The sequence below is a fragment of the Lissotriton vulgaris genome, chromosome 4_1 (assembly GCF_964263255.1).
Source record: "Lissotriton vulgaris chromosome 4_1, aLisVul1.2, whole genome shotgun sequence".
NCBI classification, from domain to species: Eukaryota; Metazoa; Chordata; class Amphibia; order Caudata; family Salamandridae; genus Lissotriton; species Lissotriton vulgaris.
Window position 1 is genome coordinate 1,905,795,975 of NC_141691.1, and position 26,031 is coordinate 1,905,822,005.

General features: G+C 47.7%; 1 protein-coding gene across 7 annotated transcripts in view; it reads left to right on the forward strand.

Moving 5' to 3' along the window:
* Positions 1-26,031, forward strand: part of PHF20L1 (PHD finger protein 20 like 1) — a 648,585-nt gene that overhangs the window by 158,092 nt on the left and 464,462 nt on the right. For all 7 annotated transcript variants that reach the window (XM_086966240.1, XM_086966239.1, XM_086966235.1 and 4 more), the window contains one exon: positions 23,416-23,547. In XM_086966240.1, the coding sequence (XP_086822366.1) occupies positions 23,416-23,547 (132 nt within the window). The remainder of the gene's footprint in view (positions 1-23,415; positions 23,548-26,031) is intronic.

Sequence of the window (26,031 nt, forward strand, 5' to 3'; positions counted from 1 at the left end):
CGTTCCATTGCAAGAGCGGGGAACAGGGGTTTACTCCCTGTATTTTCTGATTCCCAAAAAGGACGGGTCCCTCAGGCCAATCCTGGACCTCAGGCCCCTAAACTGGTACATCCTCTCGGAGCACTTCCATATGCTCCCTTTGCAGCAGGTGCTTCCCCTGCTTCAGCAGGGGGATTTCCTGGCTACGCTGGATCTGAAAGATGCCTATTTTCATATCCCCCTGCATCCTTCCCACAGGAAGTATCTCAGATTCACGATCTTAGACCAGCATTACCAGTTCAGGGTCCTGCCGTTCGGGGTCACCACGGCACCAAGGGTATTTACAAAGTGCCTAGCGACTGTGGCGGCGCATCTCCGTCGCCAGCACGTCCACGTCTATCCCTACCTGGACGACTGGCTCATTCAGGCAAGGACAGAACGACAGTGCGTCGACCATGTGTCACGCACCATTCATCTCCTGCACGATCTGGGATTCTCTCTGAACTACCCAAAGTCCCATCTCCAGCCCGCCCACGTGCGACAGTATCTGGGTGCGACAATCAACACTCTGGCAGCCACTGCGCAGCCAAATTCAGTGAGAATCGCCAGTATCCAGGCGCTGATCCAACGATTCAGACCCCAACACTCGCTTCCAGCGAAAGTGTTCATGCAGTTGATAGGCATGATGGCCTCCTGCATCTCCATTGTCCCGCACGCGAGACTACATATGCGTCCACTTCAGGAGTGCCTAGCACGTCAGTGGACTCAGGCTCATGGGCAACTGACAGACCTAGTGTTGGTGAGCGGTCGGGCATACAACTCTCTGCATTGGTGGAATCCACAAAACCTTTGCAAAGGCCGACCATTCCAAGAGCCTGTCCCACAGATTATCCTGACGACGGACGCCTCTCTCCAGGGATGGGGAGCGCATGTACTCCATTACACTGTGCAGGGACTATGGACACTACAGCAGAGGAAGATGCACATCAATGTGTTGGAACTGATGGCAATCTTCATGGCCTTAAAGGCGTTCAAAGTACATCTATGCAACAAAGTCGTGTTGATCCGGACGGACAACATGACGGCCATGTATTACATTCAGAAGCAGGGAGGCACACACTCTCCACAGCTGTCTCATCTGGCTCAGAGCATGTGGAAGTGGGCCATTCAGAGGAACATCTTCCTCATGGCAGAGCATCTCCCGGGCAAGGACAATCAAATGGCGGATCTGCTCAGCAGGCACAGCCATCAGATGCACGAGTGGGAGATACATCCATCAGTACTCCAACCGTACTTCCAAAGGTGGGGTCATCCAGAGATAGACCTGTTCGCCACAAAGGAAAACGCAAAATGCCAAAGCTTCGCCGCCAGGTTCCCACACCCGCAATCGCAGGGCAATGCGATGTGGATGAACTGGTCAGGCAGATTTGCGTACGCTTTTCCCCCAGCACCTCTGATACCGCTGGTGGCACGCAAACTCAGGCAGCACTCGATGACTCTCATCCTGGTTGCTCCGACGTGGGCTCGCCAACCATGGTACACCACGTTTCTAGAACTGTCCGTGGTGCCGCATCAAAGGCTCCATCTCACTCCCAGCCTTCTGACGCAGAGCCATGGCGACATTCAGCACCCAGATCCGCAGCAGCTCAACCTGGCGATCTGGCTCCTGAAGTCCTAGAGTTTGGCTACCTCAATCTTCCTCCAGATTGCATGAACATCATTCGGGAGGCAAGGAAGCCCACTACTAGAGCTTGTTATGCGGCTAAATGGAAGAGGTTTGTCATCTACTGTGCTAACCACAATATTGACCCGCTGGATGCTTCCATTCAAAACATCATTTGTTACCTTTTCCACCTGTATCAATGCAATCTGGCGTACTCTTCCATCCGCATTCACCTGTCTGCTATGGCAGCATACCTCCAGAATAGGCAGCACCTGTCACTCTTTAGGGTCCCTGCTATCAAGGCCTTTCTGGAAGGACTCAAAAGGGTCATTCCACCAAGGACCCCACCAGCTCCAGAATGGAACCTCAATGTGGTTCTTACGAGGCTGATGGGTCCTCCCTTTGAGCCACTGCACTCTTGTGAGCTTCAGTTTCTGACTTGGAAGGTTGCGTTCTTAGTAGCAATCACATCGCTACGGAGGGTTAGCGAGTTGCAGGCGCTCACCATCCAAGAACCTTTCTTCCAGATACATGCTAACAGGGTGGTGCTACGCACTCACCCTAAATTCCTACCCAAAGTGGTATCACAATTCCACATAAACCAGACAATTGAATTGCCGGTGTTTTTCCAAAACCCAGAGACGCTGGCGGAGCGCATGCTCCACACCCTTGATGTTAAAAGGGCTTAGATGTACTATGTAGACAGGACAAAAGATTTTCGCAAAACCAAACAGCTTTTTGTTGCTTTTGCCACACACCACAAGGGAAACGCTATCTCCAAAGCGGGGATTGCTAGGTGGATAGTAAAGTGCATTCAGATCTGTTACGCTAAAGCTAAGCGCACTCTCACTATCCCACCGAGGGCCCACTCCACCAGGAAGTTGGGGGCCTCTATGGCTTTCCTAGGTAACATTCCCTTAGAAGACATCTGTAGAGCAGCCACATGGTCTACCACACATACTTTCACTAAGCACTACTGTGTAGACGTGCATTCCAAACAGCAGGCAGCTGTTGGTCAGGCTGTTCTAAAAACACTTTTTCAGACTGCTGCAGCTGGCACGGGCGGCCGCCGCTAATGGAGGGACTGCTATGTATTCTATGCACAGATATGAATTCAGCAGCCCACATGCCTCGAACTGCAAATGCTACTTACCAGTATGCATCTGTTCTTGGCATGTAGGGCTGCTGACATTCATATCGCCCGCCCTCCTCCCCGGCGCCTGTAGCAGCTGCAGTATTCATTCATATATATACATATGCTCATAGCATGGTCATCACTCACATTCTTCACTCCATCTCTGCCAATGGCTAAAAACAATCTGGGGATGGAGGTGATGCCCATGCGCACTGTAGTCCAGGGGAGGAGCCACCTATCTCGTGATACTTCGAAGACTCTTCCAGGACAACAATGTGCAATCATCCGGACCCAACACTAGGTGGCGATCTATGCACAGATATGAATGTCAGCAGCCCTACATGCCAAGAACAGATGCATACTGGTAAGTAGCATTTGCAATACTTTTCTTGGGGGTGAGAATAAATGCTCCAAGCGAGAAAAGAATAATAGCCCTACTGAAATCGACACATCTATACCCGAAGGGGCAAGCTCTAACAAAGAGGACAGTGGGAAGCTACTAGGGATAATGGCTTCATGCATTCACTTAACACAAACATTCGCCTACACAAGACCATTCCATGAATGGCTTCAGGCACAATGGTCACAAGCAACAGGGAGTTGGGAGGATCTAGTAGTTGTCACACAAAAAATACAGGAGGAAATAGCATGGTGAAACAGAACATATCACAGGGGAAACCCTTCACTTAACCAACTCCAGTAGGGACCATAACGACAGATTCCTCACAGATGGGATGGTGATCTCACATGAACAACCTCAAAGTGAGGCGATTGGACACAGCAGGAAGCTCTACAGCACATCAACATCCTATAATTAAAGACCGCGTTCCTAGCCTTAAAAGCTTTACAAAAAGAGCTATACGAGAAGACCATTCTAATACAAACCGATAAAACAACTACCATGTTTTACATAAACCAACAAGGGGGAACGCATTCAGTGGCACTTTTGACTCTGGCTCATGGGTAATCCCACGGAACATAAACATGATAGCAATGCACCTGCCAGGAAAAGACAGTGTAGAAGCAGACAGACTGAGCAGACAAGCTTCGTCATCCCACGAGTAGGAAATGTTATCAATACGACCTCAAAAAGATTTTTCACGCACGGGGAACTCCAGAAGTCGACCTCTTTGCAACACCCCACTGTGCAAAATGCCAACGCTTCGCATCCAGGCAACCTTGCGATGAGTCCATAGGGAATGCGCTATGGATAAACTGGTCAGGGATATTTGCATATGCTTTCCCCCCAATACCACTACTCCACAAGGTGATCAACAAAAGCAAGATCCGCCTCCTAACGATGATTCTCATATTGCCAAACAGACAAGACTTACTGACCATGCAAGCGGGAAGAGTGTTCCACCCAGAACTGGAAAGCTTGAGTCTCGCTGCATGGCTTCTGTGAACATACAATTTGTGCACCTAAAACTACCAGAAAGCACAATGGCAGTGCTAAGGGAAGGAAGAAAGCCGACCACTAGGAAATGTTACACCGCAAAATGGAACTCTCTATGGTGCCTCGAAGGTCTTGCCCAAAACATCACAAAAGAAAAGACAGTTCTGAAGTAGTTAACACATCTACTTCATATTAAAGTAACCTACAGATCACTGACAGTTCACTTAGCACCAATTGTAGCATATGCAACAGGACACAGTGGCAAGAGCTTCTTCACTTCTAGCGTGATCAAAAGGTTCCTACAAGGGGAAAAAATAATCGCCCCACCAAAGACGGTGCCAGCAGCCACAAGGAACCTAAAGATAATACTCGCTCAGCTGTTGAAAGCACCATCTGAGCAACTACACAAGGCCAAGCCACAAATTCTCACACTGAAGACAGCCTTTTTAGTAGCGATAACATCACTACATAGAGTTAGTGAATTGCAGGGAGCCTACTTCCAAATACATAATGACAAAATCGTCATGAGAACAGATCCACACTACATGCCAAAGGTGTTATCACAATTCCACATAAACCAATCCATACAAATACCAAGTTTCTTCCAGAATCCAAAGACACAAGCAGAAAGAGGTTTGCACACTCTCTGTACTCTAGAAGAGCAGTCTTGTATTACATTGAAAAGACAAAGGATTACAGAAAGACAAAACAACTCTGTCTTTTGCAAACAGTTTTCTGGGAAGGCCAGTAACCAAAAACACAAATGCAATGTGGATTGCACAAGCCATACAATTGTGTCACAAACAAGCATTACAAACATTACAAGGAGCTCCACAGGCTCACTCGGCAAAAAAGAAATGAGTAACAATCGCCTTTTCAGCCAATACTCTGATTCAAGACATTTTCATGGCAGCAACATTGTCTTCAGTGCACACGTTCACGAAACACTACTGTGTGAACATCCAAATGAATAAAGAAGCACAAGTAGGACAAAAAGTCTTGCAACATCTATTCACAAACCAATGCTCATCTTCCACCCAGCCACCACAGAACTAACAAACCGCTACAAAATCCATGTACGGCATGTGACTCCAGAAAAGATTCACGCCGCAAAATCTATAGTTTCTTACCTGTCGGAGTAATTTTGCAACTTTGAAGAATTTTCTAGATTCACTAGCGAACCTACCCTCCTCCACCAAGAAAGATGAGAAAAGCTATCCTTCTCAATCTAAATAATTGACTAATACCCACCACTCTAATTACTTTCATATTTCACTATTCTTATTCACCACTAATCCTTTATGGGTTCCGGAGTTGCATGCTACTTGCCGAAAAAGCGCTTTGACACCTCGTCAGGGGTAGTAAGTGTTATAAAAATTCGATTGCAATACAATACAAGGGGGAAGCAAAAAAGAAAAAAAAAAGAATCCGAAGATGGCGACCAAAGGTTGGAGCTTCAGGAGGAAGCACTTCATCGTCACAGAGGACACCAAATGGTGGTATGTCAACACCCACCAACAAGAAACCAGCATTTGCATAGCCAATAGTTCTCGCTTGTGGGACCTTATAAGTATTTAGTTATGCAGCACAATATCCTTGGTACAACAACATCAGCTGTTGCATGGCTAAACACCTATAAGGTCCCAAAGGCGAGACCTATTGGCTATGCAAATGCTTGCTTTGTATTTGATGGGAAGGTTTAGGTCTTCAAACAACACAAGTGAGTGGTTTACTGCACAAAGGGCCCAGGGCTGTGATGAGGCTAGGACAAGGAGGATGTACCCGAGAACTGCCTATTGCTTGTAACATGGAAAGGGTTCGGAATATCTGCATTCATCTGTATTTTATTAATCCCACCAAACTCCAGCATGAAGAACCCCAATAAACCTCTGCATCAACTCACATACCTCAACCACTCCTACCACCCCACTGTGTCACCCAACTGCTATTTATTTCATCTACCCTTAGGAAATTCTAGTGAATGCATGGAATAGTTGCTTGAGTCACTAAACTAACCCAAATAACATGACTAGCCACTATCCTTGGGTTCGGTAGCAGCATGCTGCCCAGGGTAAAGCGCTTCAGCACCTTGTTAGGGGTAGTAAGTGTTATATAAATGCAATTACAATAGCAATTTACCAAGGTTCCCCAGAAATGGATTTCTGAGGCTTAGATATCTGTGTGAGTGAGAAGGGGTGAGGGTTCAAGAACGAAGTAGGGGGGGGGGGGGGGAGAAAGAGAAGGCTTTGACTGGTATAGAGAGGCCGGGGCAGGCAGAGAACAAGACAGATGGAGAGTCAGAGGAAGGTGAGAAGGAGCAGGAGGGAGAGAGTGACAGGAAGTGAAGTAAGAGTGTGTAGAGAGGGAGAGCGAGGGGGGTTGGGTGAGGGAGTGGGATTAAGAACCTCAAAAGTTCTTGAAATGAAGTGACGTCATTAAAGATGGAGTAGACAGGAGAGTAGTGTCATGGCGAGGTGCGAAGAGAGATGAAAGAGAGGTGGGATTGGTAAGAGCAGAGGGGCCTGGAGAGAGTGCAAGACAATATGGAATTTATGAAGGGAGAATGATGGGAGCATGGGTATTTAATGTAAAAAAGGAAAAATATGGCAGAAAGGGAGTGAGTGATGGAAAAGGACAATGCAGATATAAAAATAGGAAAAGGAAAGAGGAGAAGATGAGGGTCCTAGAAGATGGAGAAGTGAGGGGGGAAAGGGGGCGAAGAAAGCACAAAGTAGGAACAGGACCAGGGAGAAGAAAGGTTCAGAACAGTGATGAGCAGGAGATATAAAGGGGGACAGAGTGGCGGGAAACTGGAATGAAAAAGACAAAAGGTGGAGACGGGCAAAGTATGGAGAGAGCGGAGGTTGAGACGATAGGGAAAGCAATGAGAAAAGGAGGAGCTAGTGGGACCATGTATGATGTCCTGGATCGTTCACGTATGGAGCGGAAATTCTGGGAGAATGAGGGGAGGAAACGTGGAGAGATCCCATGAGCAAGGGAAGGGAGTCTGGAATGAAAAAGACCAGCGAGAACAAGGGGTCTAAGAGGGGAGAGAAAGAGATGTCAAGGGAGCAGGAGAGGGTGAGAAAAGGCGCTTCAAGCGAGTATGTGAAAGAGCCTTAGATTGGGTCGACAGGGACAGAAAATAGTTTGGGATAGCATCAAAGAAAAAGAAGAGATACCACAATAAAGAAAGGGATGAAACAGAGAGATAGGATTGTAGGTCTAAGGAGGAAGAGTGATGGTGGCTGAGAGCAGGAGAGAAAATGAGAAAGGGGAACGACTGGAAATTTAGAAACGCGGTGGCGACGGTGAAGAGTGTTAGAAAGCAAGGGAGCTAACAGGTAAGAAGGAACAAAGGAATAGAACATGGAAGGGTGAGATAAACCAGGGAAGAATGAAGAGCGGATGTTTGGACACGAGAACAGGGAATGCTTTTTGTAGGCAGCACTCCTTAAAATTACACATTCAACCCTATCAACAGACGCCATTCAGATCTTTCTTGTGACGTTAACATATGATTACAGCACACAAATTCTAGTTTTGGCCTGCAGGTGGCGATAGGCGACCACGTCCAGAAATTAGTTTGAGGATGGTAACTTGTCTCCGTAACATCCCCCTCTTGAGTGTGCCCAAAAGTGTGATAAGGGCCCCACACAAAGTTTGCGGTATTTAAAAAACATATTGTGTGGCAAGAATGGCAAAATTATGGGACAAGAAAATACAAATTATGGAGCATGTTGCCACATATACAACAACAATGTTCTTTTTTATTTTAACACCAAAGCAATCGGCAAATAAAACAAGCATTGCTTAAAAGCAGATGCCCATTACTCTCAGCGAGTGTGCTCAGACGGAGTGACAAGCGCCGGAAGGACGGAAAGCAATGTGTCAGAGGTGCGAGCAAAGAGGCACGCATGCTGAAAGGAAATAAAAACAAGCATTGGCCGTGAAAGTGACGCGGCCGTGAAAGTGATCGCTGGCTGTAAGGGTGCCCGAGAGAGATGCACTTAATAAGCCATGATGAGACAGGAAAACCAGATGGCGCCTGTGCTCGTAACTGTGCGTGTAACCACACGCTCTACGCCACACAAAAAGCTGTGGTCGGCTTTTTGCAGCCCACTTACTAAAAGTCTCGCCAGTGCAGTGCATGCGCTGGTTAAGGCGAAACCTAAAAAAAACGACTGATACAACAATTGCAGAACCAACCACTAGATGGCGGAATAATGCACAGCATGTGAATACAGACAATTCTTCAAGCTGCAAAATTATACAGACAGGTAAGAAACTATACGTTTCCAATGTAGGGAAGGACTCTCTAATCGAATAGCATTATATGCTAATGATGTCCTCTTCTTCCTCACCACACCTGATGACTCGGGCCCAGTATCCTGCAAATTAAGCGCATTTTTCGGGGATACTTTGGGCCTCAACATCAGTATATCTAAATCTACTGTGTTTTCAGCCAGTACTTGCCTTCACGACCTTGTTTTGGCATTGAGATTGCACATTACCTCTGATGGGTTAAAGTATTTGGGTGTCTTTGTGTCCCCTGATGTGGCGTTGACCTGGACATGTAATTTTGAGCCTTTGCTGGCTCCCCTGAGGGAGGATGTGCTGGTCTGGTTGGTCTTGCCATTGTCCACAACACTGGTTCCGCAAATTGAACTCTATTCTCACTGCCTTTCTTTGGGAGAGCGGGAGCACTCCTATTGCCCTCAGCAAATGTTTTCAATCCACTTACTGTGGGGGGTATCGCTGCAGTGGATATCGAATCATATTACAATGTGTCATATCTGCTGATCATTAATGATTGGTGGTACGACCTCTCGGGTGACCCCGTATATGTGTCCGAGAAGTGGACGATGGCGGTCAACCCTCTTGTCCCATATCTATGTGATGAGGGAGGTGGTGATGATCTCCCTCCGGCGACGAGAGTGGTTCTGAATTAATGGTACTTTTCTCTCCGATTAATGGGATGGTGGGGGAAGTTGACGGAGTGGATGCTGTTTTATGAGGCTTTCTGCTGTCACAAATAGTGGCACTGGAGGGCTTTCGCATACGGGACCTAATTGGGAATTCTACTCTGAGTGATTTGATGAGCAGAACGGTCCTATACCAGCTCCATTGTAGCCTGTCCCCTAGTTACCTTCGGCTCCACTATGCGCTGACCCCGTACATTACAGCCTTGTTCAGTCTTCCAGAATTTAACCCATTGGAAGGAAAACTTATGGGTGACCTGGGCGAAGACAAGATTGCGAAGGTATACCAGACACTTATCTCCAACTATCCTGATGTATTTAATACCCGATGAGGTGTGGGAAACTGATGTGGAGACCAGGGATAGGACTGAGGCACTCAGGGTGCCGCCTTTGGCGGCCATTGCAGCCACACTTAATTTGATTCAGCTTAAATACCACCATAGGGTTTATTTTAGACTGCATCGGCTTTGGCAAATGGGGGTGATTGCCTACCTGACCTGTCTTAGATGTAGCTCTGGGGACAACGTTTTTACATACTGTTTAGGGCAGGAAACAGTTGAATATGATTCTAGCGTGGGGTGACAACTTGTCTTGGTGGAGTCCTGTTCTGGTCAATTCCAATGGACCCGAAACTCACTCTTCTTGATTTCACTGACACACTAGGTGGTAATAGATAAACATTCTTGCTATTCTTTCTGAGCCTGACGTAGGAAAAGCGTGATATAGCACAAGTGTGGGAGGGCATTACCCACCCCTCCCACCCCCTCCCCGTCCATGCAGTGTGGAAAAAGGGGATGGATCACTGAATGGGCTTGGAGGTGGCGGTTTACTCGCAGAAACTCCCTCAAGGTGTGGCAGGTATGGGCAGATTATTGGGTATTGATTTGGAATTTGTCCTTTCTGTCTACCAAATGGTTCATGATGAAGTTCGAACATTTATTGGGTAGTGCATGTCTCTTCTCTTAAGAGAAAAGGACAACAGGCGGGTATGTCTCACCTGAGTAATTCCTGGAAAGGTTTGGATGATCGTTCAAGTGGGGGCCCGAAGGGGGAAAAAAGGAGTGCCAAAACACATTTTCACCATTCATTTTTCCGTAAAAAAATTGAACCGTGACACAGCAAAACTGCTGAAATTATTTGCACCAAATTTGACTGAAAGCTACATCTTGGTCCATACTGCGTACTTCACCTGGCTTTGTAGGCAGCGTCATCATTAATTTTAAGCTACTGACCTTAAAAAATCCACTATGGGTATTGACCTTGTGACTTTGGTTGGCTGTTCTTTGAACTTCGTAAAGAAAGCAATACTGCCCCACCAAGGCCTTCGAAAGATCTAATTGTTAGCTGCCTTTTCCATCAAACAATGAATGTGGGCTATGTTGACTGGTTAAGCAGATTGTTAAAAAGTGTTCCATTCTTCCTCACCTTCGTGATCTCCTTGTGGGAGTTTTCGCTCTTATTTCAAATTTAAATACTGTGCTCAATTTGGGGAGATGTTCTCCCCTGTGTCCTTAGATGTTGGTAGGCCTAGTGGGAGTTAGCTGTGGGAGGTGTCTCTGGCTGCACTAGAGGTGAAGTAGGTCGAAGTAGAACAGGTGTAAGTAGAGGAGGCATGGGACAACTTGATAATAGTGTTAACGTTGGTTGCCCGACAAGCTGTTAAGGAAGCAAACTGCTTCCTTATAGGTCCACCGAGGTCTATAAATGAGGGGGGTTGTCGAAGGTATCTGACTAATATTCAGCCTCCTGGCACACTTCTGTTCATTTAAGGTCTCTTTCTCAGACTCTGGGACATAACGCACCTCCAACTTCGTAGGCCTGCATGCAGCCTCTGAGACGATATGCTGGTTGCTGACTTTTGCCTCCAGCTCGGATTCTGGAATCTCGGTGGGTAAAGGAAATGGGGTGTATTATATGGTGTGGTTGTGCAACCTCGCCATGTAATACTTACTAACCCCTTTGGTCCAGAGGTTTCTTCTGATAAAACCCTCCGCTTAACCCACTGGTAGTCGTGGCACTGAGCAGCAAGGCTTACACAGAGGAACAAGTGTTAAGCATTTAAACAATTGAAGAAGAAATCAACACCACACAAGAAATCCAACAAAAAATTATAAAAATAGATTGTAGTTTTGTAAGAATATAGGCACTAGAATGAAAAAGATCAACTGTAGTGTTCCGGAGATATAGATTTGGCAAGCAACAATAAATCAGTGCAATTTCACTCACCTATGTGCAAGCCTTTGTAAAGTCCACCAATTGGACACGTAGAAAACTTCTAAACAAGCATTTGCAAATAGTAGGTCTCACATTTATGCGAGTTTGAGCTATTGGCATTGTAAATGAAAATGCCTTCTGTTTGTTTTGGTTTTTAAAACCTAAATAAAAGGCACTGACCTTTACAATGCCAATTATTATTATTATTATTATTATTAAATCGGTTTTATACAGCGCACGGTTACCCTAGAGCATCCCAGCGCTTTGCCAACAGAGTATACCAAAAGTAGCAGAGGCAGAAAAGATCAGCAGAAGAAGAAAGTTTTCAGTTATTTTTGAAAGCGTAGAAGGCAAGGTTCCGCGCGTAGACATAGAGGGAGGGCATTCCAAAGGGTGGCGACATTAACGGAGAATCTCCTTCCTTCTGATCGGGCCTTTTTTACCCTAGGGACAACAGTCAGATGTTGCTGGTCTGAGCGTAAAGTTCTGCTGGCTTTATACGGGATCACCATCTTTTGAAGGACGGGAGGGCCTTTGCCTTGCAAGATTTTGTGCGCGAGGCAAAGGGATTTAGATTTCACCCTTTCCCGTATTGGCAGCCAGTGTAACGCCCTCAGTGCTGGTTTAGCTGAACGAGACATGGGGATGTTGTATAGCATTCGTGCTGCCGCATTCTGAACTTGTTGAAGTCTGTTCAGAGTGATCTCCGGGGCACCGAGGTAGATCGCATTGCTGAAGTCTAACCTAGACATAATCAGACCCTGGATTAAGAGCTTCCGAGATAGAAAAGGAATCAGAGGTAGTACCTTGCGTACCGATCGGAGGAGACCAAAACAGACACCTGCTAGTTTAGAGGCCTGGGTTCTGAAGGAAAGATCTCGTTCCAACCTAACGCCCAGGCTCTTGATCTCAGCCTTTGGTTCAGGAGGGGGTGCTAGGCAGCTGGGCCAGGCGAAGCAGGGGAGAGAGGGAGTTTCTGGTCCCATCAGCATTATCTCCGTTTTGGACCCATTCAGTTTTAGTGCTGAGTCCCCCATCCAAGAATAGACTTTTGACAGGCAGGCGTGAAGTATCTGGGAGTTGTCCGTGGATTGGGAGAGGGCAAACCCCAGTTGGGTGTCATCGGCGTAGCTCACGATCTTGATGTTAAATGGAGCCACCACATCCTCCAAGGGAGCCATGTACACGTTAAATAGTTTAGGACTCAGGGAGGAGCCCTGGGGCACGCCACAATGGAGGTGGGTGGATGCCGATCGTGCGCCCCCTTCCCAAACCTGGAAAGATCTTTCGCTGAGGAATGACCTGAGCCAGTTCAGGGCTGTCCCCCTCACTCCGGCGTCTGACAGTCGCTGGAGTAACACTCGATGGTTAACAGTGTCGAACGCTGCACTAAGGTCCAGGAGGATCACTGCCACTGATCCCCCCCGAATCCAAAATGCAGCGTGCCTCCTCCGTGACTGCCAGCAAGGCGGTGTCAGTGCCTTGGCCCGGGCGAAAGCCTGTTTGGGAGCTTCTTAACACACCATTGGACTCAAGGAAATTAGATAACTGAGAATTAACCATTTTTTCCGTGATTTTACTAAGTCCTGGGAGGAGCGAGATGGGCCTGTAATTAGCCATATCTAGGGGAGGGTGTTTTTTTTTAGGAGGGCTTTCACTATTGCACTCTTCCAATTGGGTGGGACAATACCCGCGCCTAATGAGGCGTTGATGACTTCGGTGATGGGCTCTACAATGGAAGGGGCAACCTGTTTAAGAATCCTCATGGGGGCAACATCCCGGGGGGAGCCACTCTTAATGGAGCATAAGACTTTAAGGGCTTCATCCTTAGTGACTGGCCCAAAGGATTCCAAGATCATCTGAGGAAGACCCTCATCCTCCAACGGCTCAGGTCCTATCTTGGACTGGGGTAGGGAGATAAGAATTTTTTCAATTTTTGTGTGGAAGTATTCTGCCAAATTATTGCATTTGACTTCCAAATTCTACGTGGGAGCAGAAGGTGTAGGAACCCTCAAAAGTTCTTTGACCACCAAGAAAGTTTCTCTTGAGGAGTTGGAGGCATTGCTAATTTTCTCCTCAAAAAACTGAGTTTTAGCTAGCCGGATGGAGAGCTTATAGCTCCTCATTGCCGTTCGGTATTCCATCTTACTAGCTACTTCCCAGTTTTTTCTCCAGGCACGCTCTAATTTTTTGCATGCCCTCCGCATAACCCTCAGCTCAGGTGTGTACCAAAGGGCGGTGTGTAGTCTTTTCTCCTTTATTCCTGTCGATCTCATAGGGAGGACTGCGTCTAGAGTGTTCGACATCCACCTACAGAGGTCTGCTTCGGCTAAGACAGGGTCCTGTGAAAGTAGTGGGCGTGAGGCTTCCAGGCTACGAGATAAATTTTCTACTGATAGCCTGGCCCAAGGTCTATCTGGTGCACCAACACTAGAGGGGGGGATGCTCTCAGATTTAGTTTCCCAGGTAAAAGGGATCAGGAAGTCATCCGTCCATGGCAGGGGGATAGGGGGGGCTGCGTTCATGATGGGAATATTTGCAAAGATGGGATCTAACAGATGGCCTTTGTTATGGGTAGGCTCCAAATTTATGAGGTCAACCCCATAGGTTTTAAGGTCATATAGGAGGGCAGTCGCCAACCGGTCTTCCTGGTCATCAAAGTGGAGATTGAGGTCTCCCAGGGTAAAGAAATTTGTGGCAGAAGCAGCACAAACCATTACCGTTTCCATAAGAGAACTGGTGAAATTTCCAATATTTCCTGGGGGGCGATAAACTAACAGCCCTGACATTGCAACAGTAGGTGAGATTTGGAAGGAGAACTTACAGTTCTCACAGTCTTCCACCTCGCCTTTCTGGGTTCTGCAGGTCAGTGAGTTCTTATACAGAATGGCGACGCCTCCTCCTCGACCCAACGGTCGATCCTGGGAGAGGATAAGAAAGCCAGGGGGAAGGGCGTTAACCATATCTGCTTCTGAGCCCTGAGTAAGCCATGTTTCTGTTAGAAACAGGATGTCTAACTCCTGTTCTAAAATGAGGAATGCCTGGGGAGGGATCTACAATTCAAGAGACCTAGGCGTAGTGTGTGTTTTACCGCTACTTGGTTAGGGGGGTGGCATAAAGCACAGTAAGTAAAAGGTAAAGGGTCCGTCTTAAACAGGGTACAATGTGAAAGTGACAAGGAGCGCAAGCGAAGTAATGCATCTCTAGAATAAGTGCGTGGGGTACCTGCTAAAATCGGCAGAGTGGCTGACCCTAGGCTCGTCTGGGCTCGGACGGGCGCAGACGAGCATGACTCTGGCACGACTCCGGCGCAGGTCCGGCGCGTCCGCTGAACGCGTCCGCTGTGCGGAGTCATGGCCGTTCTTTATGACCGTTGCTAGAGCGCGTCACTCACCAGCCCCCACCCAATATGGCCGCCAAAGTTGGAAACAACCAGCCCTCGGCATCTACACTCGGCCGAGAGCTGACCGGGGGCAGGGGGAGGGGGGAGAGGTACAGAAAGCGGATTAAAGTACAAGGGAAGTCTCTACACGCCTTTTAAATCAAGCGTGATAGATGCAGACAATGCGAGCAAAATGAAATAAAATACGAGCAGTTTTAAAAACAATGATACGCTCAAAGCGCACTGTGCAAAGAATAGGAGAGAGACCTCCCGGCTTCCGCCTCAGGAGGGAAATAAGCAGCTGTTTGCCAATAGCGGAAACTCTCCAAATATGAGAACTATTGCATTCCAAATGCGTGACCCTTCTGCCCTAAGAGAGAAATTCATTAAAGAAAATAGTGCTTACAGACTAAAGTAACAATCAAAGTATAAGGGCCAGTTCTCCACCATAGCTTTATCTTGTGGGACTACTGACCTGACACTGTGTGTTATATGAAACTTAAATGCAGGTATTGATCGATTTGTATCCTTCTCTGTTGTACAGCACGAGGCAGCAATATTAATAATAGGTTACTCATATAGCGCTGTCATCACTAGCGCTTTACGTATAATAGTTGTGTTCAAGCAACTATCCAATAAAAATTTCCTGCTCGTTTGACTGACCTTGGAAGGATGAAGGGCTAAGTCAGTGTAGCTGTAAATCGAACCAGCCACCATACTATCATCAACAGAACAACATAAGTAAATACGATTGTTAACTGCAACAATACTTTTGAAGCTTGAGGACATTCCAGATTGATACACTGTGTGGCCCTCTGCAACACAATGGTCAGAAATGCCCCTACCAAGGTACCGTGCCTCTTTAACTGTAGCCACCACTACCGCCGATATCAATATGTAATCTAACCTGGACATGCCATTATGCGTGGCGGATACGTGAGTGAAGTGTGTCTGATTACGTACCCGCCAGCTATCCACCAGCCCTAACGTTTCAAAGAAGTCTGGGAGCCACCTTTGCGATGATCTAAGTATCTGCGCCAGATATCTGTTAATCTCTCCATCAAGCACCGCATTAAAATCACCCCCCAATACCAAGAGGTCCAAGGGCAAGGTAAGAAAAACAGCACTCGGGTCGCGGAAAGTGTCAGACTGAAGGCCAGGCGGTACCAATATTGACAAAAAGGTAATCTCCCCCCCCCCCCCCCCCCCCCCCCTGCCCCCAACTGCCCTGAGACTCCGACATACCTGCCCCTCCGATCCGACCATGTTCCCTGGATTGTCAAGGGAAAGGAGTTCTTTGCCAGAATGCCGACTTCTCTGAACCCCGTCGTAAACCCAGCATGTGCCACCAATTTTTCCCCCCTTTTATGGAGGGCCATGCAGCGGTTGCCGATAAGATGCGTCTCCTGCAATAATACGACATCCGGGGAGTGCCTTCTAACAAGCTGATGCTGATGCTGTCACCCAGGCAATTTACATTCCAGCTTAGCACCTTTATCTCCGATCCCTGACTAACATGCAACATTCAACTAACATAAATAACGCCCAGCTGCGACATTGTCACCTGATGTGAAAAAAAACAAAAAAAGAAAAATGCGAAGAAAAACCAAACAATGCAGTTATTACTACATAGGATAGAATCAAAAAACGAAACCACAGAACCCCTCCCCCCCTTATACTCCCTGCACTCCTGCACATGGCAAACGCCCATCCTCAACTCGCAGTGTGCCTGTCGCCCCATATCTCCCCTGATCAATAAACTAAAAGTGGTAACGGGGAGGTACACATAGCCCCGCCCCTCCTCCAAGGTATCATCTTGTGCCCTACATTTGTAAACCGCCTTTATTATTTCTATTCAGATCAACAGAAATGGCTGCGCTCTTGTTCCAACATTCGAACCTTTCCGCCAGCGTCTATAGGTCCCTGGACACAGTCTTACTGTTCAAGTCTCTCCTGCTCAGTTCTGAATTCATGTTTTGCAGCCCCAACCGTAGGCCTACTATCGATCCAGTCCGCTGCCACCTCCGGATTATCGAAGAACCAGGCCTTTCCTTCCATTTCCACTCGCAGACGAGCCAGATACATCATCGCATACCGTAGCCCTTTATCCCTTGGCTTCCTCTTCACTGGAAGGAAACTTTGTCTTAATTTCTGTACTGTCTGGGTGAAGTTCCGGGAAGAAGGAAAGCAGGACTTTCTCGTACCGTAGTGGGGTCCCTGCCATCGCCACCTGCAGGATGGCATTGCGATCTCGAAAATTAAGCACTCTGGCGATCATGGGTCGAGGGGGCGCCCCGGGTCTACGTCTCCCCCCGGGCACTCTGTGGGCCCTCTGTATAGTGAAGAAGTTGCTAAGCCCCTTCGGCTTGATATGGTTTAGGATGATGTCCTCTACAAATAAATCCGGCGTCTGACCTTCTGACTTCTCGGGCACTCCGAGAATGCGCACGTTGTTGCGCTTGGCTCTCCTTTCATAATCGTCCAGCTTCCGGTCCGTGGCTTCTCGTGACGTCTTTAAGGCACGCACCTCCTGTTGCAGTTCCACTACATCATCTATCAGGCTCGCCGTCTTGATGTCTAACGACTTCACCTTCTTGTTAGCCTTCGTGAGAACTGCCCGTTATCAGATTCACCTCTATAGTGACTGCATCCAACTTATTGTCCAAGGATTCCATTTTACCACCAAGTGAAGACTGGACTCCGTTTATTGCCGCTATGACGTCTGTCAAGGTTGGCTCAGTTAAAGAGTCCAGTGTGTCTCCCCCGATAGACTGGGTCTTTCTGGGCTCCGCCGAAGATCCCTGAGGCATCGCGTAGCGATCTAGTTTGTTAGATTGCACATGTTTCGCCCCCTTCGAGGACCTGGGCACTGGCTTATCTGAGTCAGGTTTCGCCGCCATCGCCTCAATCTCCTCTCTCGCACGGAGAGCTGCTGGTTTCAACTGGGCACCTTACATCAGAGATTAGCAATGATCCAGTGTCGTAGGACTCACACTGAAGTACCCGGTCTCTGTGGTTGCCTCAATCAGTAGTCTTTCATCCATGCGCAGAACCGCGCATCCAATCTCTCTCCGGGCACATCCACAGGAGCCTGTTGTAATTGCATCTGCACCGCACTCCACCATAAACAGCAGCGGTCAACGCAGCAGGCGATGCAGACCGTGACCTCCAGTAGATCGTATCCCCTAGGCTGAGTCCAGTACCACCTCCGATGTTGCTTCTCACTTCTGGTGCGATAGCTATGTGCTTGTCCAAATGTCTCACTTCAGCTACAGCTACCAACAGCTCAGTCTGCTCATAAATCAGGCTGCTTCATTCCCAAAGCTGTACAAAAGGGGGTGGTGATGGACGGAGCATCTGAATCAATCAATCAAACACTCACACCCAGTCAAAGCATCTGGGTTTAATCCATCACTGTTCTTTAGCCCACACTGCCACCCCAGTTCAGACATGGCTATATGCAAATCAGTCTGACCCTGTGCCTCATGGGAACAGTTCTGATCCGCTCAATGTCTTGTTGCCTTGAAGTAGTCTTACCACACTTTTTTAGCAGGTTCTTTAGACTAAGCTTTGTTAGTGGTGTGTCTGTTAACAGATTGGCTGGTAATCCCAATGTTTTATTGGCCATTCAGTAATACCTTGCCCAACGACTGTTGATGTCTGCAAAAACCACCTGTAGCGCTGCCCTGATTGTGCCCGGGCATGCATTAGTCACGTTATGGTGGAATTTGAATGACAAAAAGATATAATCAATGTCCATTCCTGTAATGTTAAGCTCTAGTCGGATCAGTGAACGCCTAGTCGAGTATGGGAGCGTGAAAACTTTTCTATAAGCCCATATATATAAGCCCTCCAGTTTTTTGTCATTAATCCTGGGAAGGCAAGGTGGCCGTAGCTGAGTGTAGAGATACGCTTGGCTTGTATTACTCGTTGGATCCCCTCCGTCGAGTGACTTATTAGCTTGTGATGTAATTTGCCTAAGCCATATGTAAGTTTGGCTGCTTTTGCCTCCAGTGCCTTAACCTGCATTACTTGTCTGCCGGTATCTGCAATTTGAACTCCCAGGTAGTTGTAGTTCTTGGTTGTAGCTATCCTTAGAGGGCCCAGCTACCAATGATAGTTTATTTGAGCTTGTTGGCAAAGATCAACACTTTTGTCTTTGATGCATTAGCTATAAGTTTATTTCCCATGTTATAATGGTGTAGCGTCTCTAGTGCCCTTTTCATATTTATTTTTGTTTGATCCAATAAAACCAGATCGTCCGCATATTGCATAATTGGCAGTTTTAGGTGACCCAATCTTGGAGGAAAGATGTTAGTTTTTAAGAGTACCTCTCCCAGGTCTGCGGTATATAGGTTGAACAGGGTGGGAGAGATCATACAACCCTGTTTTAGCCCCCTGTTCCTGAAGATCTTGGCTGTAGCATATGTACTTGTGAGCTTTACACGCACTCAAGTGCCAGTGTAGAGTGATAAGTCTGTATTCCCCATTTAACCAATTTTGCCCACAGTATGTTTCGATCAACCCCATCAAAGGTGGCACTGTAATCCACAAAATATGCATATAATGGAGGGGTGGTGGTCCCAGTTGCTTTGGTTGGAAGATATGAAAGCGCAATGGCATTGTCCATGGTCTAAGAGTTCGGCCGAAAGCTGATCTGGTATTGCAAGATTATACGATGTTTTGGTATCCATGTCTCTAGCTCTTTCATGAGCACTTTAGCAAATGCCTTCCCTTCCGCATCCAGTAAAGCAATCAGTCTATAATTCCCCGGGTCGGAGGCGTCCCCTTTTTTGTAGATCTGTTATAGTAATGAATGAATAAGCCCTGGATGTGGGGTGCCCAGTAGTCACGATCTTCCCTGAAAATGTACCGAGGTAGCCCATTGGTCCCTGGGGCCCCATCCTTCCTGATTCCGTGGAGGATAGTTAGGATTTCCCTTTCAGCAGTGTCTTTATGTAGCTTGAGCATTTTGCCTGCAGTTAGGTGTTCCGTATGCATCCTGCTACTAGTATTCACGAGAACGGATATTGGATGGTGATCACTTCCCAGAGTTTGCAGTACCTTATACTCTTCACATCTCCTCAGCAAGCTCTTACTCTGGAAAATATAATCGAGCGTGGAGATATTTTTAAATGTAGGTTGTGCGTTCGTTATCGGCAGCCCTGCCTTGATCGCAGACTCCAGGTTAAATTGATTAATACAGGCTTCCATAAGAGTTCGGTCACGATCATCTTGTCTTTGGTCCGGGCTGCATAAATCGCTTATATTGAAATCCAATGCGGTCAGTTAGAAGTGACCTACTCCGGCTGGGAGCTCGTCAGTGGGATGAGCAAGATCCTCAAGAACTTTTATCATCTCAGAAGAAGCAGTCCTTCGGCAGTTCTCAGCACTTTATCCCTTTTGCAATGGATTCCTATGGAGAGGTCATGATGCAAGGGTTGAAGGATGGTTGAAGATGCTGTAAGAATGCTGTGGATTTGACTTTGGCAATGTTGGTCTTCTTGCAGGCATTCATTGGTCCACGAAGATGATGACGGAATCCTTGTTGCAGATCGTTGTCCCACAATATCCTCTCCGGTCTGGCTGAATTCCAGTTGCCACTGGACTACCAATAACGGGTTGTCAGGTCACAAGCCAATTATTCTGAAGTAGATAACTCACCGTCTGAGGGTCTTAGCAACTCTCCGACAACACTCCCGGGTTCAGCAACCTCTGGTGCAACTCTATGCGTCTGGTCTTGGCCCTGGGTGCTGCATGGTGGTGGTGGAGGTGGTAGCAGATTGAAAACTTTGGACTGCCAGTTGACCCCGGCAGACATCTTCAGCTTTTGTGTCCCTGTGATGCAAACAGGAGGCTAATCAACTGACCCTTGGAGTTCTCATGGCTTGACTTGGCCCTGCAGACCGCTTCCCCTTGAGCAGAACCTCGCACACACAGTCCTTCTCTTCGCTAAGCACCAGGTTCAGCCTTCATCGGTGCAGCCTCCTTGCTTGTTCCTCGGTGCAGCAGGACATTCTTTCTTTGTTCCTTCTTCCAAGTCGGTCAAGATCTGAGGTCTGGGTGCCAGGAGGGCCCCTTTTATGCTTTGCAAGTGCCCTTAGGGTAGGATGTGGTTGGTAGCTGATAGTCTATCAGGTTCCCTCCCACCTGGTGACCACTTCCTGTGGAGTTTGGCATATGGCTATCCCGGGATGCACCATTTTGCCCACTCCCAAGATGGAGAACCTCCTCTCTCTGTGTTCAGACCTTCCAGGCCCACCCCAGGGCTTGGGCGCATCAGGGGAAACCGGTTGGGCAACTAGTTTCTCCTCTCTGCCTCCTGTGCCAGCCTTTCAACTTCAACAATCAGGAAGCTTTCTCCCCTGGTTTTATACATCTGCCCTTCAAAGGTAGCTTCACCTTTGAAGGCTGCCTTTGTTTAGCTAACACCCAAGTGATTTCCTGCAGAAGGAAGGGGACATCCCCCTGGCCTTCAATCCCTCATTGTTCTCCTTCCTGAGAGTCATTGGCACATCTTTCCAGGAGGGTATAATACTGTCTTTTGGAGCAGGCTCCATGTGTGCCCGGAAAGGCACAGGACTTTTAAGGGCAATGAAGTGGCAGCTTTGCTAAAGCTGTACACTGCAACAAGTTATATAACGATTTCGACTTAATGTAACAAGTTGATGGATACTTTGGTTGCAATGTTCAGAAGTTAGCACAGCTGAGTTGTCAGTGTTTATCGCCAATTTGGCGACAAGTCTTTCCACAGTAAAAACTGTTGCTTCACTTTTACTGTCAGGACATGTAAAATACACGTCCTACCTGTGTCATATGTTGCCTCCTGCCTTTAGGGCTTGGTAGGCCTGCTAAAGTGGTGACTTACACACATGTCCAAGGGAAGTGGTAACTTTGCCATTGATTTCAATGGCAAAGTTTGGCTAACAGTGCACGACGGTCCAATCAGTCTGCAGTGGTGGTGGGGGACTTGTTTTACTTTGGGGCTCTCTAGAGTGGCACAATCAGTGCTGCAAGCCATAAGGTACCTCTCGAACTTGCATGCTCTAGGTACCAGATTACCGTTTACTGGGGACTTTCAGGTAAGTTAGCCATTTCCAATTGGGCAAAGCCCATTTGAAATACACTTTAGGGTCAGGGCACGGGCACTGAGTTCTGATTAGCAGTTCTCAGTGCACTCTCAAAGTGGACAAACCAGCAACATCCACTGAAAAACTTGGAGGTGACCATACTTAAAGGGGCATTTTCTTACGGTTTGACATAGACGGTGTCATTGACTGTGGAGGGTGAGAGATTCTTGAGATAGCCATCAATGGCGTTGTCGTTCACAATGGTCTTCTTGCCATGAGCCATTGTCGTTGATGAGTTCTTGGTTGTTTACTAAGATCTCCTAGTCATTGATGAGGCAGGTGTTGCAAGTTTCAGTGTGTATGTTGTCAACTATGTTAAATGTTTCTTCATCAATGAGGATGACCGACTTCACCAGGGCAGCTGCTCATTCAGGGCATCGGGAGAGCTGGATTTTCACACAATCACTCATGATGATGGTTGATGACACAAAAGAGGTCTTCCTGTGCTATAAAATGAACATTTACCACGAAAATATCCCAGCAACAACTTGCAGTAATCTGGATGGCTGGATCAAGACGAAGGGCAGACCAGATATGTAGGAGGATAAAGTCAGAGAGGCTATGAGAGCAGAGCTCCTCTCTGGGACCTTCTCCTACATGTGTGGTTTACATCTAAGCTATGGTGGCCAAGGGGAAGTAGGAGAGCTTAGCACTTAGTCCTTATTGGCTAATGCTTGTGTTGCTTCAAATGAGGTGGATGTGCTACTAAAGAAACCCTGTTGAGGCCTATGGCCATTTTAGGACAGTTTGCTGGTATTTATGAGATTACCAGGGACTTCCCTAATATCAGGGATTGAATCAAGCATGTCCATCTATAAAGATACCAGAACTTGGTTACTGGATTTACAGGTAAGTAATTGATTTTTCTCTGGGACCTACGCCTTGCCCATAAACGCTCTAAAGCATTTGTGCGCCACAATTGTTCTATACAGTTAGGCCTGGTTTGTATGTTACATGTAAGTATGTCTGTATGTATGTATATCACTAGGTAAGCACTGAGCAATGGGTGAGACATTTCTGTTGTGACAAGTACAGGCCTTCATGAGTAAAAGAAAAACCCAGCCACTAGGTACCGTGATTCATATAAACTATCCATGATCACCAATCACGGTCAAGTTCGCCCCTGTTTCATGACCCAGTTTCTACCCTCAGATTTTTTTGCCCAAAGCATCCTCACATTCTTCCCTTTCTGCACACCTGTGACAAGTTCCTCCCTCCCAGTTAAGTATTTCACATCTTACATCTTATTTCTCTTCTAAGGCCTCAGACAGAACATGAAAATGTTCCTCTAAAGACCGCCTCCTTGCTTCCATTGCTCAATAGCAAATATATTTCTTTTGTGTTCCAGCAATAATGTTGATTGGGTGTGCTAACTAGCAGATGTACCTAACCCATAAAGGGGTTTAGCTAAGGAACTATTTAATAAGATTACTTGGTGGTTTAATACTTTACAGTTCAGGGAAATTCTTATTGATGTAGTTTTAAAACTTAGTTTTTTCCTAATTACCATTTTTATTGTCTTAATTAAATGCAGATTTACCCGTAGTGGATGTTCCTGTTCCGAAGATTATATTGCCACAGACAGAAACTTCAATAACTGTTAAGCGAAAAACTAATGAAGGAACTTCATTTCAAGCAAAAAGGGCTCGACTGAACAAAATTACAGGTACAAGCCTTTTCCATATTCTGTGTAACCAGTAAAAACTTAACTTTTTCTTCTCTGCAATTCCAAAAGATTGATTGTTTCATAGCATATCCGGGTTTAAACACAGTGAAAAAGTGCCCTCTTTCTTGCATGGTATGTCCCCTCTTTTTTGCTGAATTGCTGATGTACCTTGACTGAGTGTACCCTGGGCTCCTGCTAATCAGGTACCCAGGGCCTGTGTTTCGTCCCTTAAACTGTATTTAAGCCTAAACCCAATTGGCATCTCTGGCCACAGGTCCACCCCTGTTAAATGGTACCACAGGTACCCAGGGCACTGTGACCAGAGAAGGCCCTTGAGGGCTGCAGCACTTATAGTGCCACCCTTAGAGGCCCTATACCCTGACACTTACACACTGCCTTGGCAGGCTGCGTGTCTTGGTGCAGAACAAAGTGAAGAGTCGACATGGCACACTGCCATGCCCACAAACTACTGCCCTGGCATACATCAGTCACCTCTCTAGCTGGGTGCCCTATGCCAGTGGTGAGGGTACAGGTTCATGAGCCCTGTACCCCTACAGTACCCAGGTTAATTCCTGGGCACTGTAAGTGCAATGCTGCCATTAAGAGTATACGGTGCTGGGAGTTTGTCATCACGAACTCCACAACACCATAATGGCCACACTGAAGACTGGGAAGTTTGGTATCAACCTTCTCAGCACAATAAACCCACGCTGATGCCAGTGTGGGATTTAATGTAAAATGCGCCACAGAGGGCATCTTGGGGATGTCCCTGTAACTCGACCAACTTCCAGTGACCTGACTGAGTGGCTGCCTAGGCTGCCAGCACCAGACAAGTTTCTGGACCCCTGGGTCGAGAGCTTGCTGCTCTTGGGGACCTGAAACAATGCAAATCCTGGGAAGAGGTGCCAAGCCTTCTCCCCCAGGATGGTCCGGGTTCACGAAGGAGAAGCTTCAAAGGCATACCGCCTTGGTGAGTGTCTCCAGACCACTTGCTGCTCTCAGCAACTGGTCCCCACTGGTTGTACCACCCACTTTTGGCAGGAGAACCGGCGGCAACAACAAGTGAGGAAGAGGGGTATGCCCACCTCTGCCAACTCCACCCCTAAGATGGGGAGGCAAGGTGAAACACAACCTCGAGTACCCGCCATCTTGAGGATGGGGGGACCTAGCCAACCAGGGACAGGCTCCTGCCCCCCTCCCACTAGAGAGTGGCAGAATAGGGGGTGTACCCACCCCAGGGAAGGGACCCATTGTCCCTGCCCTTTACCTACCTTTAACGCCCCTAAATGTAGTATTTAGGGCACCCTGAACCTTCCTTCCTCAGATCCAGCAACCACAAGAAAAAGAAGAGAAAGACTAGAAGCCGTGCAGAGCTAACAAGAGGCAGATGCCCACTGACTTGGCCCCAGCTTCAGCCCTACATCCTGTCTCCCCTCGAACCTGCTCCTGCAAAACCCTGATTCAGAAAAGGGGGTGGTGATGAACAGAGTGTCTGAATTAAGCAGACCACTCTTGCCCAGTCCAAAGATCAGGGCTTGATCCATCACCGTTTTTTAGCTCACTGCACCATCCCAGCTCAGAACTTGGCTATATGCAAATTAGTCTGACCCTGGCCCAGTGCATCATGGAAACAGGGCAGACCAAACTACCAAGCCAATTCTTATACTGGGAAGGAAACAAGCTACCGGGGACCGGTTTCTGGCATTTCAGCCGTCTTCGGCCCGGCTCTGTCCAGTGGCCAGCAACCTCAAAAACCCCGGAGGATCTGCCTGCATTCACTTTACAAGCTGTTTTTCCCTTGAACACCGGGCGTGTTTCAAATGCAGCTTCTGGTACCACCCAGAAACCGCAAATCCAGCCTACTCTGCACCCGCTGAGCCCAGCCCGAGTACGAGTTGAAAAAGACCACGAGGAGGTCCCCTCGGCGATCCTGACCCAAGATCCGGCGACCCCTGGCCTGCCTCAAGCCTCCAGACGATGCCTGTATCCTCAATCCAGAGGACCCCCCTTCCTACCGCGACCAGAGCGGGTAAGAAAATCCGACATCCCAAGGCACCCCTGCACCCAACGCCCCACAGCTTTGTGTGCCCAACCCAGTGATGCCTAACCAACCCTCTACATCCCTGCTTACCCCTCGAAGTGGTGGTCACCCCTCGAAGATACTCGTCCCTGAGCCTGCAGTGTTTCTTTGTCCCTAAGAATCTCCATTAAAGTCAACAGAGCACCAGACCTCAAAACAGCACCCTGAACCTGGCCACCTTAGTGCCGCTGAGGATGCCCCTTTTGTGCTAACTAGGTCCCCAACTTGCCCTGAGCTTAACCTTAGGAGCTTTGCTCCCACAACCCTGTGGCCTGCTTGCCAGCAGCCACCAACAAGAGTCCCCCTATCCTCCATAGGATAACATTGGGCCTCAAGACTCTGCACCCGGCCGCCAGAGTGCCGCTGAGGGTGACCCTGGGAGACCCCTGAGTCTAACCCAAGAA